The sequence below is a fragment of the Doryrhamphus excisus genome, linkage group LG18 (assembly GCF_037039965.1).
Source record: "Doryrhamphus excisus strain RoL-2023G ecotype Guam linkage group LG18, RoL_Dexc_Guam_v1.1, whole genome shotgun sequence".
Taxonomy (NCBI): domain Eukaryota; kingdom Metazoa; phylum Chordata; class Actinopteri; order Syngnathiformes; family Syngnathidae; genus Doryrhamphus; species Doryrhamphus excisus.
This window is the reverse complement of record NC_136374.1, coordinates 1,710,046-1,730,118: the sequence shown is the minus strand read 5'-3', so window position 1 is coordinate 1,730,118 and position 20,073 is coordinate 1,710,046. Positions and strand designations below refer to the sequence as shown.

The window sequence follows — 20,073 nt, the reverse complement described above, 5'->3', positions numbered from 1 at the left end:
AACTTGGGTCTCCTAGCTGTGAGGCCTGCACTCTAACCACTTGTCCACCGTGCATTCCCGGATTCCGTATTAATAAATGAAATATTTTCATAGAGCATGGAAAACCTGTTTGGCATTCTAAATGCGCTAATGTGCAGGCTATGGGTTCATTGCAGGGACATAACAGATGGTCATAGCTGTAAGCATAGCATGTTAGCGAGCTAACTAGTTAGCATCCAATATGTTGTTTTTTCTAAACTTAAGGGTTTCAAACGGAGTGGTGAGGAAGGACAGTCAAAAGAAGTGAGACAGTGAGAAGTGAGTCAAAAATGTACCACTTCCACACGGAATGGGAGGAGAACTTATTTTCATTTTTCGGACACGCCATTGTTGACTCCATGCGATGTCAAAGTGACGGGATTGGTCTCATCACTAGCATCGCTACCGTATCTCTATACTTGGTATACTCAGCAGCCATGTTGCAAAGTTGGCACCGCTGATCCCTCCTGCTACATATTCTTATTCTGTGGCAAGGAAAATGTGTATGAAGTGTGTTAGCAAGCGAAGTTACATAAGCGAGGGCGAACAGGTAGATCCAAATCTATAAAAGAATGTATGGGGGTAAGGGGGGGGGGGACTGGTCTTAATCTTGTGTTTAAGTCACTGATTCAACTTCTGTCGGCCTCATTGGCTGCTACTTCTGGAACGTCGCTGCAGTCAGCTGCAAAGGAAGCGGAATAAACAAAGAGCTAGCCAAACAAAGCTGCAACAGGACTTTGGTTAGCTCCACCGGTTGGGGTGGGGGGGGGGGTGCACAGTGTCCTCCCACAAAGAGCTCTCTGTCAGAGGGTGACCACTCCGTATTCCTGGAGAGTACACACTGAGTCACACACACTCAAAGCGTAGGCAGAAAGTTTGGATCCCGCTCACGTCAAAGAAACGATAAGTCAACATGTCCGCATATAAGACGGCTTCATCGATGGCATCCTGACTCCGCTGTTGGCTCACATCTTCATCATCTCCCAGCGGGCGTCCGCATGTTGCAGCCGCATTTTATCCATGTCACTGATGTGTGACTGACGGGAAGAAAAGCTCTCATTTGGCGCCCCCAGTTGGTTTAAATATGAGACACACAAGCACCAGATTGGTAGGCTGACTGTACGGGTGTTATTTTATGTCTCGAGGGGCTCTAATGTTAAAAACCATATCGGTTGCAGGTTATTTCAAAGTAAAATTCACCAATATTTTGTCAGTATTCTCCTCCTTAGCATTTGATGATAGCAGAGTTAGTGAAGTAAAATATCAGATTTTCTGGTTTTATTTATTTTTTTTGTTATTTATGCATTATTTGTATGCATGCAGATGTCATGTTCTTCCTCATTTCCTTGACAAAATGTCTTATGAATTCCTTTAAATTGCACTTTGGACATAACTTCAAAGTAAACAACAACAAATAAAATGATTATAAATAGAATATTTAGATGCTCATATCACCTCCTACTTTGGTACATGACAAAAATAAAATAAAAAAACAAACAAAAAACCTTAAACTATATTAGGAAAGCAGGAAGTGAACAAATGTAACAGTTACTGATTGTTAAAATTAAAATTAAAATTAAAATTAAAATTAAAATTAAAATTAAAATTAAAATTAAAATTAAAATTAAAATTAAAATTAAAATTAAAATTACAAAAATTACAAAAATTACAAAAATTACAAAAATTTAAAAATTAAAATTAAAAAATTACAAAAATTAAAATTAAAATTAAAAAATTACAAAAATTAAAATTAAAATTAAAAAATTACAAAAATTAAAATTAAAAAATTACAAAAATTAAAATTAAAAAATTACAAAAATTAAAATTAAAAAATTACAAAAATTAAAATTAAAAAATGACAATTAAAAATTAAACAATACAATAATTAAAATTAAACAATACAATAATTAAAATTTAAAAATGACAATTATTAAAATTAAAATCTAAATTTTAATTTAAAAATGACTTATTAAAATTAAAATCTACATTTTAATTTAAAAATTGCAATTATTAAAATTATAATTATTAAAATTAAAATCAAAATTTTAGAAATAAAATTATTAAAATTACAGAACTTCATAAAAAAATGTTTGACATTAGGAATGCAGTAAGTGAACAAATGTAATTTACTGAAATGTAAATTACTGATTGTAAAAGTACCAGATGGAGGGGTAGGATTTAATAAACTTTGCTTCTTCCTACTCCTTTTGGACATGTGGAACTGGGAACTGATTGTGGGATGCACTCAATTGGAATCTGATGCATGTTCAAATGAAATAAAACCATTACCATTACCATAAAATGACAAGTGTAAAAATAAAGATGTGGAAAAAAAGAATGGAAAACGACTAGTGAGTCGTGATGTAATGACCGCTGGGAAATATGGCTCCCAGGTTGTGAGCATTTGAGAATAAACTAAAAGATGCTAAATAAGGATTTCTACTTCGCGGAAACCCGCGTATCACTGTCTGACTGTCATGAGTGAAATTGGAGTGAAAGAGACGCTCTGTGACTGAACGGGCCTGAAGTGTTTTATCAATCTGCTGTGGGAAGATCCACAGTGTCACGCAAGCCTCCCTGCTGTTTAGTCCCGTCTTCCACGGCGTCATGCAGTGTTTTGATGGACATCCGCTCACGGTTGTGCGGTCGGCTCAAGGTCGTCATCGGACCGCTATCAGTTGTTGTCAGACCCGTTAGCGTTAGGGAAGTGGCTCGTCTGTTGCTTCAGGTCATGCGGCTTCTTAGAGTGATGTGAATTGAACGGACAGGAGAAAGCAACACGCAAGAAAGGCTGCTGCGTTTTCATGTACACGAACTATACGAGTGGTTCGGGCGCTCGGACTGATGTGGCCCATTTTTCAAGGAATCAAGAGTCAGTTTGGACTTGACGTGGCGTTTACAGACGACTCCGAGATGTGTAATTCCAAGTAGTTTGAGCCAACTGCAAACTACAAGCACCGCTATGTTTATTTACCTACATTTATCTTCCGATATGTCAGCAAACACGTGGCCCGCGGGCCAAATGTGGCACGCAGGACACTAGTTTGAGGCCCCCGCCTTGATATGAAAGTTTAATGTAAAGTTTGATACGGATGCTGTATGGTATCATGTACCCAGAAAAAATTATTACGTTTGATTAATGTTCATGTTAAAGGTTAAATAACTGTTAATAGTTATCCTCCCTATCCGTGTGGAAGTGGTAAGTTTTTGGCTATTTAAGTTGAAAGGAAATAACTTGAAGGCTACCGTTTAGGTCGCTAGCTCTCTAGTTTGCGAGTTAGCATGTGTCTCAAATACACGGCCCACGGGCCGAATGTGGCCCGCAGGACACTAGTTTGAGGCCCCCGCCTTGATATGAAAGTTTAATGTTAGTGCGGCCCGTGCAAGTTTGATATGGATGCTGTATGGTATCATGTACCCAGAAAAAATTATTACGTTTGATTCATGTTCATGTTAAAGGTTAAATAACTGTTAATAGTTATCCTCCCTATTTGTGTGGAAGTGGTAAGTTTTTGGCTATTTAAGTTGAAAGGAAATAACTTGAAGGCTACCGTTTAGGTCGCTAGCTGTCTAGTTTGCGAGTTAGCATGTGTCTCAAGACCCTGCAGTTGCGCAATATGTTGTAAATAAAAAGAGTATAAATGTGACTATAGTCGTGTTTTGTCATGTCTACAGGGCTCTAATAATGCTTTGTTCATTTTAATCTGAAAAAAATCATTTGTCTACCCACCAACTATATGTGCTTTCTTAAGTTTTTACGTTACCTCGGTTAACATCCGCCCTAGTTAGCATGTTTTTCAGTTAACATCATTTTCCCATTGTGAACTTGCCGATACTTTTGGCTTGCAAATACGACTCCAAAGGCCATAAGTCGGGACTCAAAGTCTCCCTTTTATAGAATCAGAAAAGCAATCTAGTGAGTCTTGAGGAAAACGTGCAAACTGTTGAGAAACCTCTAATTTTCACTCCCCCTCCCCTTTTTTTCATTTCCTGTACCAGCTTACAAGTTGAAGTTGCCGTAGTGAGAAAGAGGAAGACTTAACTCGTGTTTCCTGTGGTTAAGCGTTGCCTCTTTCTTCATTCAACTCATCTTGCACACTTTGTTTTTTTTTAAGATAATAGCTAACACACATGCTACGTGTTCGCTAGGCATGATGAGAGAAACATATTATGTATTGGTACTACTGCAGTAGACTGAATTCTTCAGTTCCGGCGACCGGAGTCACGTTTTGGAATGGTAAACCCCAACGGGGGTTTGAGTTTCCAGTGTGGGGTGTGTGGGTTGGATAGCAGCGTCATCATCTGCCAATGAATTTAACAAAAAAGATTCATTTTTTTTTATCAGAAGACAAGCTTTTTAAGAAAACAGCACAATTTATGTTCTTCATTTCTATGCGTAGGTGACGATTCACTGTTAAGCCATTGCCAGGACGGCAACTGTACCCGTACAGCACCCCCGTTATGCAAAAATGGCAGCAATATGTGTCCTGAGAGCCTGTTTATGAGCAGCATCTTACTTCCTGTTTGCTCCCTTTCGGAGAAAAAGGCACTCAAACTAAACGTACATGATAATTACAAGGGAATGATGTCGCACAGATAAATCAAATAACATTAAAAATAGCTCAGATAACTGATAATTCCAAAAAATGCTCCAATCAGATTAATCACACCTTAAGAGGAAGGACGTTGCACCAAATGCTCCGCCATGAGGGGAGCAAATAAACCTTATCGGCCACCGGAAACGCTGTTTGAAAAGTGTAAAAGAAGACCTCCAGGGCGTCACATGGGGCTGGTCGGAGCGTGTGCCCGAATACACTGCACCTTGCTGGGCTACAGCAGGGGATTCCTCCCCTTGATACTCTGGTTCTCCTGGTAGTAGTGATGTGGTGTCAGGATATTTGATTAGGACAAATGAACGGGTACACTCGGTCAAATCCTAATTGGTTCCAGTCCTTTTTACCTCCAGGTGAGCACAAAGTACACTTCCATCGGAATAAAACAAAGTTGTCAGTATTATATGGGCTTGGGAAGCAGAACGTTATTTCAGTACGATATTGTGTAAATATATATAAAATGTATAACCAAGGGAGGAATGATGGCCATATAAGTCCTGGTTTAATTAGATCAGGGGTCTCAAACATGCGGCCCGCGGGCCAAATGTGGCCCGCAGGACACTACTTTGAGGCCCCCGCCTTGATATGAAAGTTTAATGTTTGATATGGATACTGTATGGTATCATGTACCCAGAAAAAATTATTATGTTTGATTCATGTTCATGTTAAAGGTTAAATAACTGTTAATAGTTATCCTCCCTATCTGTGTGGAAGTGGTAAGTTTTTGGCTATTTAAGTTGAAAGGAAATAACTTGAAGGCTACCGATTAGGTCGCTAGCTCTAGTTTGCGAGTTAGCATGTGTCTCAAGACCCTGCAGTTGCGCAATATGTTGTAAATAAAAAGAGTATAAATGTGACTATAGTCGTGTTTTGTCATGTCTACAGGGCTCTAATAATGCTTTGTTCATTTTAATATGAAAAAAATCATTTGTCTACCCACCAACTATATGTGGTTTCTTAAGTTTTTATTATTATTATTATATTTATTTATTACGGATTAATTGATTTTCTTTATTTTTGATTTGTTTATTTATTTTTCATCTTATTTTGTGTAGAAAAATAAAAAGTAAGATATTTGAGAACAGTGGAATGTTTTATCAGAGCTTTTCTTGTAGAAAATTGGAACCAAAGCGAAGTTTTTTTAATTTTTTAGTTTTTAATAAATGCATTTTTTGTTTTTTGTTTTTGGAAATTAGATGCTAACATATGGAATTGTGCCTTGAAGTGAAGTCAAAGCATATTTTTTATCAGATATGGAATTCAAAGTCCCAGGCATTTACCTGAGCGATGTGCAAAAAACACGGAACCATGACTGGCGTGACCTCGCCCGGTCTATCGGGTCCTTTCATGTCCACAGACTTCAAGGCCGCAACAACCTCTTGATTTTTCGGCCTGTCAGAAAGAGGACGGTCATCACAAGCAGCCTCGGTCGCCTCGCTGGCGCTTTGATGGATGGCCTTTTCAGTCGCGGTAATTATGGCGGTCTGAACCGGCGTGCTGGTGACTTTGTGCAACTTACTGCTGTTCTCTTTTGGAGCCAAAGGTCTCGCGTTCACAAATACATTGGAATGTCAGATGGATGAATCGCTCTCGTGGTGAGCAGTCTGTGATTAATTTGTCCGACGTCATCTCTTATCTCCTACTCTTTTGTTTTCAGAACTTTTCACCAAAGCCAATCACATGCTGTCACATTACTGTAATATTCCAGCCAAGTATGATCATAATGGAGTCATCTTTACTCTGACCCTTGTTCATTTCCTAGTTGCCTTTTCTCCCTTCTATTCTGAAGACCCCAATCTATTATTCAGTGCACCTCCTCCTGTGTCCATGTCAACATGTCCATGAGCGTGCACGAGTACAATCGTAGTCAGATGGGTTGGGGGGGGAGTGGTTGCAAATGGCCATACTGTATATATTATGCATCAGCGATACATTTGCAGCCTTTCATAGTTCATGATGCAGCAAGAAATAACCATAACTGACACGTCAACGACTACATCAGACCATGTTTACTTCTTCTTGCACGGGCGGCCAACACTCACAATCAGCCCACATACACCCAGAAAGGGTCACCGTGTTAAAACCTGTTGAAATGTACATTTTGTACTGTTGGATCTTAAGGAGGTTCCAAGTAGAGATTTTTTGGCAATTTTTTTTTTTGGCAATTGCACATTTTCTGAAATTTTACAAAAGTTTATGTGTGAGGTGGCACCCCTAAAACTCAATGAATTTCCTCAAAACTTTACAAAAGACATTTTTATGTTCATTAGAAAAAAAAATGGAATTCCAGCCAAATTGATATTATGAATTAAAAATTTCCCATTCAAATTTGATGCACCCTAATATAAATATAATATACATATAACAATAGGGGGAGACACTCATCACCAGAACCGCCTTTCAAACCTAAAACTGGTTCCCATGAAGACATCCATCCCTTCGCCAATCCTAATCAGGAGGACACAGCAGACAAAATAAATGCTACAGATTGGCGTTCAGCATCACCACATCCTGTCCGTGGCCATCAATGGCGGTTTTTCCTCAAACGTTTATTTTTTACACAAGAGCGATGCGATGCAGTGCAAGTGCATAATCCATTGTGTGTCGCACGCAGAGAGAGATTAGCTTTCAGTGATCTCCATGCATATGTGCGTCTCGGCCGAGGCGTGCTCCATCATGTCGGGACAGGTCAGAGGTCATGTAACACAATCTCAACCCTGACCTCGCCAGATGCTTGCGAGCCGTGATTAAACGGTAAGAGGAGGGGAAGGTGTGAAAGTGGAGCGAGGTTACTGGGGCGGATAAATGCACATGTTACGGGCTACTACGGGCAGATACTGTAAATCAGGGGTCTCAAACTCAATTTAAATGGGGGGCACTGGAGCTAGGGTCTGGGCAAGGCTGGGCCGCATCAGGTTTTCCAAAAAAAAAAAAAACACATTTATTAAAAACAGAAAAATATACAAACTTTTTTGACCGATATTGATTTTTTATACATCAAGATGCACAATATATTCTTTGAATATTATTGCTTTTCAAGACCAATATGGCTTTTTTTTTTTAAATATTTGCATTTAAAACTTCCATTCAAGTGTAGTTTGTTCACACCAGGAGGTAAGAAGGACTCGAGGAAGGACAAATGAGGATTTGATAAGTGTACCTGTTGGTTTGTCCTAATCCGATATCATTACTAAGACCACATGACCACGATCAGGAAAACGTAGAGGGAATGGTGCCACCCAGCTTGGCCCAGCAGGGTGCACTGTATTCGGGCACATGCTCCGAGCAGCCGCTGTGGCGCTACGGAGGTCTGCGTTTGTGTTGCGTAGATTTAAAAAGCTACTGAAGGTTGTCTTTTGACAAAAGATTGGAATTGAACGAGTTAGCCACCATAAAGGTTTTGTAGTGTTTGACTTTGGGGGGGTCCCTTGTATGAGTTTTAGCTCTATTTTCTCTGAAATGGCAGCTTTTTGTGTGGATTACTGGTTTAAATTGAAGCATTCCATCAGAATTAAAGAGGACAATTACAGAAAACTGGACATGAAATCCAAATAAGTGACTTTGCTTGAGCACCCTGGAATGGGGGGGTGCATTTTGCGTGGGTCGGGGTGCCTCTCGTGGCCAAAGTTGTACTGCCGAATGTGCCAAGGCCAAATGCTTCCAGACACTAATTTGATTCCAAATAGCTGAGAGGACTGCAGAGTTTCCTCCCCTGAATATGAATCTGCAGTGCGTCCAAGGCCACCGCCCGGGCCACTGATTTGGCTCCCCCCGCACCCCCATGCGTCCCATCAGGGTGTCTCCTTCACCTCTCATCCTCCTCATCCCCTCCACTGTCTCCGTAGATGAATGGCCTGCTGTCTCGCTCATCACAGGTTCCCATTGCCGTCTTCTCCCTCAGCTGATTTCCCTGACCCTCACTGTCCCTCGTCTTGGCCCCACCCCCCCCTTTGCCCCACCCTGCCCCACAGATATGTGTAACAATGCACCACTTTGCCTCTAATTTTAACTCTGGCTGCTATCAATTATTCAAGCTCGTCTCTTGCACTAAAGCACATTACTTTTCAAGTCAGCTGATGTCAATAATAAATGTGGACGCTTTTTACCACGACTGGGGCTTCATCATCATGTCTGCACCAGATGTGTGTAGTATCATGTATAATGAGGGAATTTACTGTGTGGTACGCATCTAAATACACGGGTTATGGCACCATTAAAAAAAAAAAATAAAAAAAAATGGGTGACTTACTCCAGTTCAGTGGTTCCCAAAGTGGGATACATCCATTACCATAGGGGGTACGTTCATAACTATATTGACACTTACTATGGTACCCATTATGGCATTGGATGCTCATATCACCCAGTACTTTGGTACAAGACAAAAAATAAAAAAAAAAAAAAAAAATTTTTAAGACTTAAAAAAAAATTAATACAAATTAATAAAATAAATTAAAAAATAAAATAAATTTGCTAAATCCAAGGATGAAGAGTCTTGAACCAGTCATGATGTGCTATATATATCACTATATTGACACTTACTATGGTACCCATTATGGCATTGGATGCTCATATCACCCAGTACTTTGGTACAAGACAAAAAAAAAAAAAAAATTTAAAAAATTTAAAAAACTAAAAAAAAATTAATACAAATTAATAAAATTAATTTATAAATAAAATAAATTTGCTAAATACAAGGATGAAGAGTCTTGAACCAGTCATGATGTGCTATATATATCACTATATTGACACTTACTATGGTACCCATTATGTCATTGGATGCTCATATCACCCAGTACTTTGGTACGAGGTACATTATTAAAAACAACAACAACAAAAAAAACTAAACTGTATTATGGAAAGCAGGAAGTGAACAAATGTAACAGTTAGTGATTGTAAAAGTACCAGATGGAGGGGTAGGATGTGGAACTGGGAACTGATTATGGGATGCACTCAATTGGAATCTGATGCATGTTAAAATGAAATTAAACCATTACCATAACACTCAAAATGACGAGTGTGCCTGAACACCTCACAGTGCAAGGAGATCGTAGCAGGAAGGAGACAGTGGCAAATTGTTGAAGATGCCATTTATGTTATTGATGATTGTATGTATTTTGTGTATTTTCGATATTATTAAGAAGTGGGACACCATGGACAGATTATTTTAGAGTTGGGACACCATGGACAGATTCCTGTCAGATCACGGACATGTCATATTCAACAGGCGGTGCTGCTCAAGCTTTTTCGAAAATGCTGCATTCAGGTGCATCACATTCCTCGTAAATCACAGCAAACACAGCCACACGTTCATCCCAAAGTAGGTAATATTTACCAAGGCACGTTGCAAATACAATAATAAGACAATTTTAGAAAATGTTCTACTTCTAAGAGACATGAACGTTAAACAAATCTTTGGACAGATGCTGCTTCATCATGATTGGTCAGCTTTCTTCTTTAGTTTTCAGACTTAAACCATAGCCATCCTGAGTGGACTAAAAAGTGGTGCCTGACGTCAGGCCCAATAATATAATATTAATAATCGTCATCATCATAACACAGCTAAAACTCAAGTCTGAATCCCTGACATCACTTCCTGTCCAAACATCTCTTTATACACACGAGCACTTCTTATTTATGTCTAAAATAGCTTTTTAAAAAATGATTACACCACATCGACCATATTGGGGAATATAAGGTGACTATAGGGGTGTTACACAGATGTCTAGAAGGCTCTAATAATGGTAAGTTGTGTATGGTTTTTAGAAAAGAGTTTTTTTACGCTCTAAAAGAAATGTTCAGTTTATTCATGTTGAATCCTACTTTGTGGAAATTCACTTATCACAGTCGGATCCCTTTTGGAAGGGAATAAAGTTTGGGTTTTCCAATTGTATTTCCAAGATGATTGCAAAAAAAAGAAAGGAGCTACTTGCGTGGTTCCCAAGTGTGCAGGTCCCCTAAAAGTGCACGGCTCGTATACATCAGCAGCAGCTTGCTTATGAGTCAGAGTCTGAGGTAAATATTTTTAGAGAGGGCGACAGCCTGTGTGGATATCGGAGGCGCTTGCAAAATCCCGTGAGCCTTATTATCAGGACGATGTTTCTCAGGCATCGTGTTGAAATATGTCTCGCCCTTCTCTTGTTTTCCTTTTCTGCCTCAAATCGACTCTTGCCTCAGCAACACGTTTGCCTTCGAGGGCGGCGGATGATTGTTTTTTTTAATCAAACTTTGACCGTATTGTAGATGTGTAAAATACACTAAATGTTGATGAATAGTCTGCATGTCATAGTGGGATCGGCTGGTTGGTTTTAGTGCCTTTGAGCATGCATACAATGTTACTTTGGATTGAAGTACAGCACATGTTTCCACTTTCAGAATTCTACATTCCAAACAGGAGCAGGAAGAAGCCCATCTTATTTAATCCTATCACAGCAATCACTGATACTTTCTTGTGTTAAATATACAAACATAAAGGTTTTTGCACCCCTTGCTTAGATTTGAAATACAGTTGAAAAGCCGCTAAGATCCAGTTGGATTCATCTGTTTTGTTAAAGCAGGGGTCTCAAACTCAATTTACTTGGGGGCCACTGGAGCTAGGGTCTGGGTGAGACTGGTTTTCCAAAAAAAAAACGAACAAAAAAAAAAAACGCTTTTATTAAAAACAGAAAAATGAATAAACTTTGCTTTGGTTTCGATTTTCTACAATAAAATCTCTGATAAAACATTCCACTGTTCTCAAATATCTTAATTTTTATTTTTCTGCACAAAATAAGATGAAAAATAAATAAATCAAGAATAAAGAAAACCAATCAAAATCCAAAAACATACCACTTCCACACAGATAGGGAGGATAACTATTAACAGTTATTTAACCTTTAACATGAACATGAATCAAACGTAATAATTTTTTCTGGGTACATGATACCATACAGCATTCATATCAAACTTGCGCGGGCCACATTTGGCCCGCAGGCCGCGTGTTTGAGACCCGTGTGTTAAAGACTGAAATTGAAAGCAACTAAATTAAACTCACAGAAAGCTGGGGGTGTCGGACCCCCTGGCGAAACACTAGGCCTCCCCACAAGGAGCCCAACTCCAGCTCCCTGAGACCAGGACCAGACCCAACCATCGACAATCCGATGGAGCCGTGTGGCTCTTCCCGGTTGGCTTTTCCTACGATCTTTTGGAAGGGATTAACGTATGGGAAATGGGAATAAGCGTGGTATCCACTTGGCTGTGTACACCACCGCCATCTGCAGGGCTGGAGTGGAACCCAGTCCGATCCGTGGCTGCTGGAGCTGGGTCTCTTTTGGTAAGACGTGGTCTTCCACGCTGCTCTTGATCTGTCGTTCAAAAGTCGATGTCTCTTTGGCAGCAGTTGTCGGTACGCCGTCCAGACATGCTCTTCGCCCGAGGCATCGGGACCATCTGTTGGAGAAGACTCGATGTCTTTGTCCCAAAACCTTGGTGTGAAAACTGCGTCTGTTTCCTCCTTTTGGTTTGGAAAATGAGCCTGATTGGTTTATTGAGTGAAAAATGGCATTTCTCTCAACGGTGCAAATAAGGAGGTTTTGATGATGTCATCGCCTAATTTGCATACACAAAGCAATACAATGGGAGGTGTAGCGTTATTGCTCCTCCTGTAAGACTTCCTGTCCCGCCACTGATTCTTGGCACGACATCAGCTCATCGCCATGATCATGAGTGGAATTACCCCAATTACCCAATCCCTCCCACTACATTAGAGACTCCTGCATTCATATCAAGTCTCCATGTCCTTCTTTCACTTATGGCTCGGTTCATAAATAAAAAGTGTGCCCGCCCCTTCCGGACCCCACAACGCTTGTGTTATTAAAGCCTGAGCGCTCGTCGGGAGCCTTTTTACTCAAGTATGAAATATTCACACCGCATACATCAGCACTGGACTGCTACTCGCCTCTCTACACAGAAAAATTGTATTCAAAATTCAAATTTTGAATAATTATTAAAATAATAATTATTAAAAAAAAATTTTAATAATAATCTGAGATTTTGAGAATGAAGTCGGAAAATTTTCAGAATGTCAAATAATTTTCTCATAAATTTTTGAGAAAAAAATGTGTACATTTGATAGCGAAAAAGTCTTTATTCCCATAAAATTCACTGTTAATTTTCTTCTTACTGTCCTAATTTCCATAATATATTCACTCTATTTGTTGTCTATTTAACCTAATTTTCCAAAAATGTATTTAGTTTTTTCCGCATGATATTAAGACTTTTAGAAACAAATAATTTTTTATTTAACATCTTAAGTCCATGCTCGTAAATTGACATTATGTATTGTCATAATGTTAATATTAATGAGTGTATGCTCATAAAATGTTTCTTACTATTTTGAATGTATTCCCCTAAAATCATATATGTGGTAGTATCGTCACGCAGCCGCGGTAACGCCACAAAAACATGGCAACATGAGATTGAAGTCATAGTAAAGTTCTCCTCATATCCCGTGTGGAAGTGGTCAGGTTTTGGCTTCTGAAGTTTACAAAACGTAAATTCAAGGCAAACTGGTTAGCTCGTTAGCAACTGTCTGTCTAAGGTCCATGCAGCATACAAGTCGTAGTATAATGTAAACAATGAATAGTAAGTGTGTAAGTGCCAGCAACCACAATAAGGAAATGTCCCAATGCTAATGTGTAATCTATGTTGTCCTATTTTCTTTTATTATGTCTACTCTATTGAGTGGTAGGAGTGTAAAGGTGAATATAGGGGTGTTACTTTATGTCTGGAGGGCTCTAATGAAGGGTTTTGCATGCTCTACCAACACCTTCCATTTTTAGCATAACATAAAGAATCCTATGTTGTGGAAATGGACTTATGAGATAAATGAGGGATAATTATCGTGCATATTAGGTTCAATTCCTTTGACTTTTTGCATGTTGTAGACGCAGGCGCTGACAGCTGTACGTGCAAGCCTGTTCCTAGCCACAATCCACAGAAGGACTTTACCCCGGGCTAGTGCACTGACGGCCACCACTGTGTGTGTGTGTGTGGTGTTAGATTCCTAGTAGCAGATGAGCTCGCTGTGCTCGCCTCAGGCTGTCAGAATAAACATAGCAGAGGGTAAGGAAAGCCCTGCCAGTGTGAGGCTTCTCCATTCAAATGTTCCAAATGATAAAGTGACTTGTCATAAATGAATAATCATAAAAAAAAGCACAATAAGTGGACGGGGGCTTGGTTGTACATAAGCTCCCAGCAACTATGTTATGTTCAAGGACCGCCCAACAAAGTGCAAAATCTTAACGCTTGTACAGACTCAGAGTGGTGGTCTTTAGTTCTTAGTTTTTGCATGCTCATCATCCAACAAATGTAAATATTAGTCCATGACAACACAACTTATAAAGCCATTTCTGAAGCTTTGGGACTCCAGCCGAACACAGCGAGAGCGGTTATCGTCAATTTTCCACCATTTTTTTCTGGAAATTTTGTTTTTGTAAATTTGCAACTTTTTCCCTCATACATTTAAAATCTCTCGCCAAATATTTACAACATTAATTGACTGCCTCATTGTGGTAACTTTACACCTATTTTCTGGTAAATTCATGGTAACGGTACAATAAGGTGGTGGTAGTGTGGTGGTCTGGGGCCAATTAGTGTGTTTTCTGCAGGTTTTTAAAGTATAAAATGTAAAATAATAAATAACGTAAGATGATCCATGAACAGATGGAACTTGAGTCACGGTATAAAAAAGTTAAATTTTTACGCTGCTCAGAATGGTTAGGATTTTCCACCATTTTTTCTGGAAATTTTGTTTTTGTAAATTTGCTACTTTTTCCCTCATACATTTAAAATCTCTCGCCAAATTTTTACAACATTAATTGACTACCTCATTGTGGTAACTTTACACCTATTTTCTGGTAAATTAATGGTAACGGTACAATAAGGTGGTGGTAGTGTGGTGGTCTGGGGCCAATTAGTGTGTTTTCTGCAGGTTTTTAAAGTATAAAATGTAAAATAATAAATAACGTAAGATGATCCATGAACAGGTGGAACTTGAGTCACGGTATAAAAAAGTTAAATTTTTACGCTGCTCAGCATGGTTAGGATTTTCCACCATTTTTTTCTGGAAATTTTGTTTTTATAAATTTGCTACTTTTTCCCTCATACATTTAAAATCTCTTCCCAAGTATTCACAACATAAATTGACTGCCTCATTGTGGTAACTTTACACCTATTTACTGGTAAATTAATGGTAACGGTACAATAAGGTGGTGGTAGTGTGGTGGTCTGCGGCCAATTAGTGTGTTTTCTGCAGCATTTTAAAGTATAAAATGTAAAATAATAAATGATAACGTAAGATGATCCATGAACAGGTGGAACCACGGTATAAAAAAAGTTCAATTTTTACGCTGCTCAGCATGGTTAGGATTTTCCACCGTGGACTTGGAGCTCAATCCCGTCCATAAAATACGGAGTCGGGCTGACGGAGACGGAGCTTCCAGATGTGAGGAGGCCTCCCGGGCGGACTGTTTACATTTCCCGTCCCACAGGAGCGTATTTTTAACCTCTGCCTGTTTTTGTTCTCCATGCAGGTGCTGGGGAGTCTGGCAAGAGCACCATTGTCAAGCAGATGAAGTGAGTGGCTTTTCTCTTCCCTCCGAGCTCACACTCCATAATTAAAGCCTTGAAGTGTACAAGCGTGGACGTGTAGGAATACCTGCTTTTATGTCTTTGAGTGGGGAGGGAATCCTACACAAATACTCATTAAACAACATCAAAGGAAGACTTCAATACTGTCATACTTGCTTCGCTTTGTACTTTTTATGTCACAAGACTTAAAAAGTACTATCAAACATACATATATATTGCAATATATTGCAATCTACTGATTGAATTTCTACTATGTCCCTACTACATTTCAGGCCCCGCCTCCACACATTTATTATTATTATTTCATAGGAGGCATAAACTAATGATATCGCTAATCTATGTTGGGTAGTATGAGTGGAAATTTAACTATAGGGATGTTATTTCATGTCAAGAGGGCTCTAATCATTCATTTATTTTCCAGCCAATCCCAGGGCACATATAGACAAACAACCATTCACACTCACATTCATACCTATGGACAATTTGGAGTCGCTAATTAACCTAGCATGTTTTTGGAATGTGGGAGGAAACCGGAGTAAACCCTATATTTTCTCTTATTATGGCTACTATGTTGGGTAATTGGAGTGTAAAAGTGACTATAGGGGTGTTATTTTATGTCTAGAGGGCTCTAATTGTGTTAAAACTGTATTTAGAAGATGCGAGGCAGGTTTTCTATTATATATTTTCTCATCTACTTTATTGGGTAATATGATTGTAAATGTGACTATAGGGGTGTTATTTCATGTCTAGAGGGCTCTAATAGTGTTAAAACTGTATTGGGAAGGTGCGAAGCGGGTTTTCTATTCTATATTTTCTCTTATTCCATCTAGTATATTGGGTAATAGGACTGTAAATGTGACTATAGGGGTGTTATTTTATGTCTAGAGGGCTCTTATGAGGTTAAAAACTGTATTTCAAAAGTGTGAAGCGATTTTATGTGATATATTTTCTCCTATTATGGCTACTATGTTGGGTAATAGGAGTGTGAAGGTGACTATAGGGGTGTTATTTTATGTCTAGAGGGCTCTAATATTGTTAAAACTGTATTTAGAAGGTGCGAAGCAGGTTTTCTATTATATGTTATTTTCTCTTATTACATCTACTTTATTGGGTAATAGGACTGTAAATGTTACTATAGGGGTGTTATTTTATGTCTAGAGGGCTCTAATAGTGTTAAAGCTGTATTTAGAAGGTGCTAAGCAGGTTTTCTATTATTATTTTCTCTTATTACATCTACTTTATTGGGTAGTAGTACTGTAAATGTGACTATAGGGGTGTTATTTCCTGTCCAGAGGGCTCTAATGTGAAAAGGTTATTTAGAAGGTGGACGTCAGGTTTTCTATGCTCTAGCTATGAATATAAATATTCCTTTTATAGCTAAGGAACGGTAATTGTCATCGGTTGAGTCTGGAAGCAATTAGTCGCCATAAACGAGGGAGTATTCTTGGTGTCAACGTCTATCATAATTCTCCAACAAATATGCTAATGCTGCAGGGTTTGAAGCCTTAGATTGAAGTGTTCATGGCTCATCATGTGAAGGAACGTCCCCTCCAGGGAATAATTGCTTTCCTAAGTGCTCATATATGAGGTAAATTGCAGCCTGCAGGAGAGTTATTCACATAAGAGGCTAAGAAAGTGTTGTGGAGAAATAGTTTGCATCCACGGTTGATGCAGTGGAGTCCTGCTGCCTTTCATTGACTCTTTTGTTTGTGTTGGTTTTTGCGCTTGTGGGTGGATCCATAAAACAAATAGAATGCTTCAGCCCGACAAGGATCTCCGAGGACGTAATGGCTGCCAGTTTGCTTCCCAATCAAGCAAATCAAAGCTCCAATTTTTCAAAGCATTGTTTGCACAAGGAGGGAACAGTGGGGGCTTTCAATCTTCTCAGCGGGCTGGCTTGCATTTTAATGAGCTCTCATTTAGCACATCGCTCACCATCCGCCATTCCGCCAGCGCCCCCGACCGCTCTCTGGTCCATGACGAGCAAAGCCGGGGGAGACGCTTGGTGCACAGCCAGGAAAGCTCCCGTCTCCCCCCCCTCCGCCTTTTACAAATTCACAACCTTTTCTTCTTGTAAATTTGATTTTTTTTTCTTTTAAAAATCATAAATCTATGAATGTTTCTCATAACTTTTTGACTTGTTTCTTTATTCTCATAATGTTACTTTTTTTCTGGAAATGCACAGCTTTTTCCCTCAAACATTGAAAATTTCTCGTGAATTTTCTTGTAATTTATCTTGTAAATTTACTTGTAATATTAAGAATTTTATATTAATATTATATAATATATATTATAATAATTACATATACTATTCAAGACTTTTCTTCTCAGAAATTTGGAACTTCTGGTTAATTTATGACATCTTTTCTTTTAAATGTATGACCTTTTCTCCTAAATTTTCGACATTTTTTCTTGTAAATGTACAACTTTATTCTCGTAAAGTTCCAACTTTTGTTCTTGTAAATTTGCAACTTTTTTCCTCATACACTTAAAATCTCTTCCCATGTATTCACAACATCAGTTTACTGCCTCAATGTGGTAACTTTACACCCATTTTCTGGTAAATTTATGAGAATAAAATTGTACATTTACAAGAAAAAAAAGTCATATTTTCCATCTGACTCGTACGACACCATGACTCAGCATAATGTAAATTTACCACTTTATTTTTCTAATATTATGATTTTTTTTTCCTCATGAATTTGCCCTTTTTTTTGTAAATTTCTGACTTTTTTCTCATGAATTTTGAACGTTTTTCTCATAAATTGCGGACTTTATTCTGTAAATGCTACGGCGCCAATAAAGCCGTCATAAATGATAAAAAACGGTGCGTAAATTTACCACTTTATTCTTGTAATATTACAACTTTTTTTCTCATGAATTTGCCTTTTTTTTGTAAATTTCTGACTTTTTTTCTCATGAATTTTGAACGTTTTTCTCATAAATTGCGGACTTTATTCTGTAAATGCTACGGCGCCAATAAAGCCGTCATAAATGATAAAAAACGGTGCGTAAATTTACCACTTTATTCTTGTAATATTACAACTTTTTTTCTCATGAATTTGCCTTTTTTTGTAAATTTCTCACTTTTTTCTCATAAATTTTGGACATTTTTCTCATAAATTCCGGACTTTATTCTGTAAATGCTACAGCGCCAATAAAGCCCTCATAAATAATAAAAAACGGTGCGTAAATTTACCAATTTATTCTTGTAATATTACAACTTTTTTTCTCATGAATTTGCCTTTTTTTTGTAAATTTCTGACTTTTTTTTGTTAAATTTCTGACTTTTTTCTCATAAATTTCAGACATTTTTCTCATAAATTCCGGACTTTATTCTGTAAATGCTACGGCACCAATAAAGCCCTCATAAATGATAAAAAACGGTGTATAAATTTACCACTTTATTCTTGTAATATTATGACTTTTTTCCTCATGAATTTGCCTTTTTTTGTAAATTTCTGACTTTTTTCTCATGAATTTCTGATTTTTTTCTCATAAATTCCGGACTTTATTCTGTAAATGCTACGGCTACGGCGCCAATAAAGCCCTCATAAATGATAAAAAAATGGTGCGTAAATTTACCACTTTCTTGTAATATTACGACTTTTTTCTCATGAATTTGCGACTTTTTTCTTATAAATTTCTGATGTTTTTTTCTCATAAATTCCGGACTTTATTCTGTAAATGCTACAGCGCCAATAAAGCCCTCATAAATGATAAAAAACGGTGCGTAAATTTACCACTTTATTCTTGTAATATTACAACTTTTTTTCTCATGAATTTGCCTTTTTTAGTAAATTTCTGACATTTTTCTCATACATTTCTGACTTTCTTGTATTTCTTCAGGATCATCCACGAGGACGGCTACTCAGAAGACGAGTGCAAGCAGTACAGAGCGGTGGTGTACAGCAACACCATCCAGTCCATCATGGCCATCATCAAAGCCATGGCCAACCTGAAGATCGACTACGAGGAGGCTGGCAGGCCGGTATGTCGACGCCAATCAATCGCTGACCTGTCATGTAAATCTTCAGGGGATCCGCTTATCTGCTCCTCCGGGTGATACCATCTCTTCTCCTCGCCATCAAAGCCGCTACGTTGCTTTAACATCTTTAACACCCGGACGGCGCCCGGAGGATTTTCCTGCAGTGGAATTTATTTATATCTGGGGTGAAACATGACGATTCTCCGTGTCGAGTGCTCTTTCTCCATCTATTTATCAATTCCACCATCGTAATGTGGAAATATTGATACAATTCAGCAAACAAATGATTAGAATGGATGTAAAAGATGCTAGCTTGATGTAGCGTCTCATCAGCCCGGGTGAATGTGCCGCTCCCGCCGCTCCCGCCGCTCCCGCCGCTCCCGCCGCTCCCTGGCCGCCAATCTGAAGCATCCGATGTCTGCCTTTGTGTTGCCAGGATGACGCCCGCCAACTCTTTGCGCTGTCTGCGCCGGCCGAGGAGCAAGGCATCCTGCCGGAGGACCTGTCCAACGTCATCCAGAGACTGTGGGCCGACGGCGGCGTCCAGAGCTGCTTCACACGAGCCCGAGAGTATCAGCTCAATGACTCGGCTGCCTAGTGAGTGTCCGATATCGTCATCATCGTCATCATCATCTTTTTGTACACTTTAATTGCTAACGTGCATCAACACGACACATTTTACAGGCATAAAGTCAAACTATGAAATTGAAAAAAAGTCTACTCTACCAGCAAAAAAGTTCTCATTATATGAGAAGAATCTCATACGAGAAAAAAAAGATGTTGTTTTAGGAGCATCAAGTTGAAATATCAACACATTTCATATTCTTG

General features: G+C 38.6%; 1 protein-coding gene across 3 annotated transcripts in view; it reads left to right on the top strand.

The window, feature by feature from the left end:
* Nucleotides 1-20,073, top strand: part of LOC131106579 (guanine nucleotide-binding protein G(i) subunit alpha-2-like) — a 61,608-nt gene that overhangs the window by 35,505 nt on the left and 6,030 nt on the right. For all 3 annotated transcript variants that reach the window (XM_058055781.2, XM_078798335.1, XM_058055780.2), the window contains 3 exons: nucleotides 15,200-15,242; nucleotides 19,107-19,248; nucleotides 19,682-19,842. In XM_058055781.2, the coding sequence (XP_057911764.1) occupies nucleotides 15,200-15,242; nucleotides 19,107-19,248; nucleotides 19,682-19,842 (346 nt within the window). The remainder of the gene's footprint in view (nucleotides 1-15,199; nucleotides 15,243-19,106; nucleotides 19,249-19,681; nucleotides 19,843-20,073) is intronic.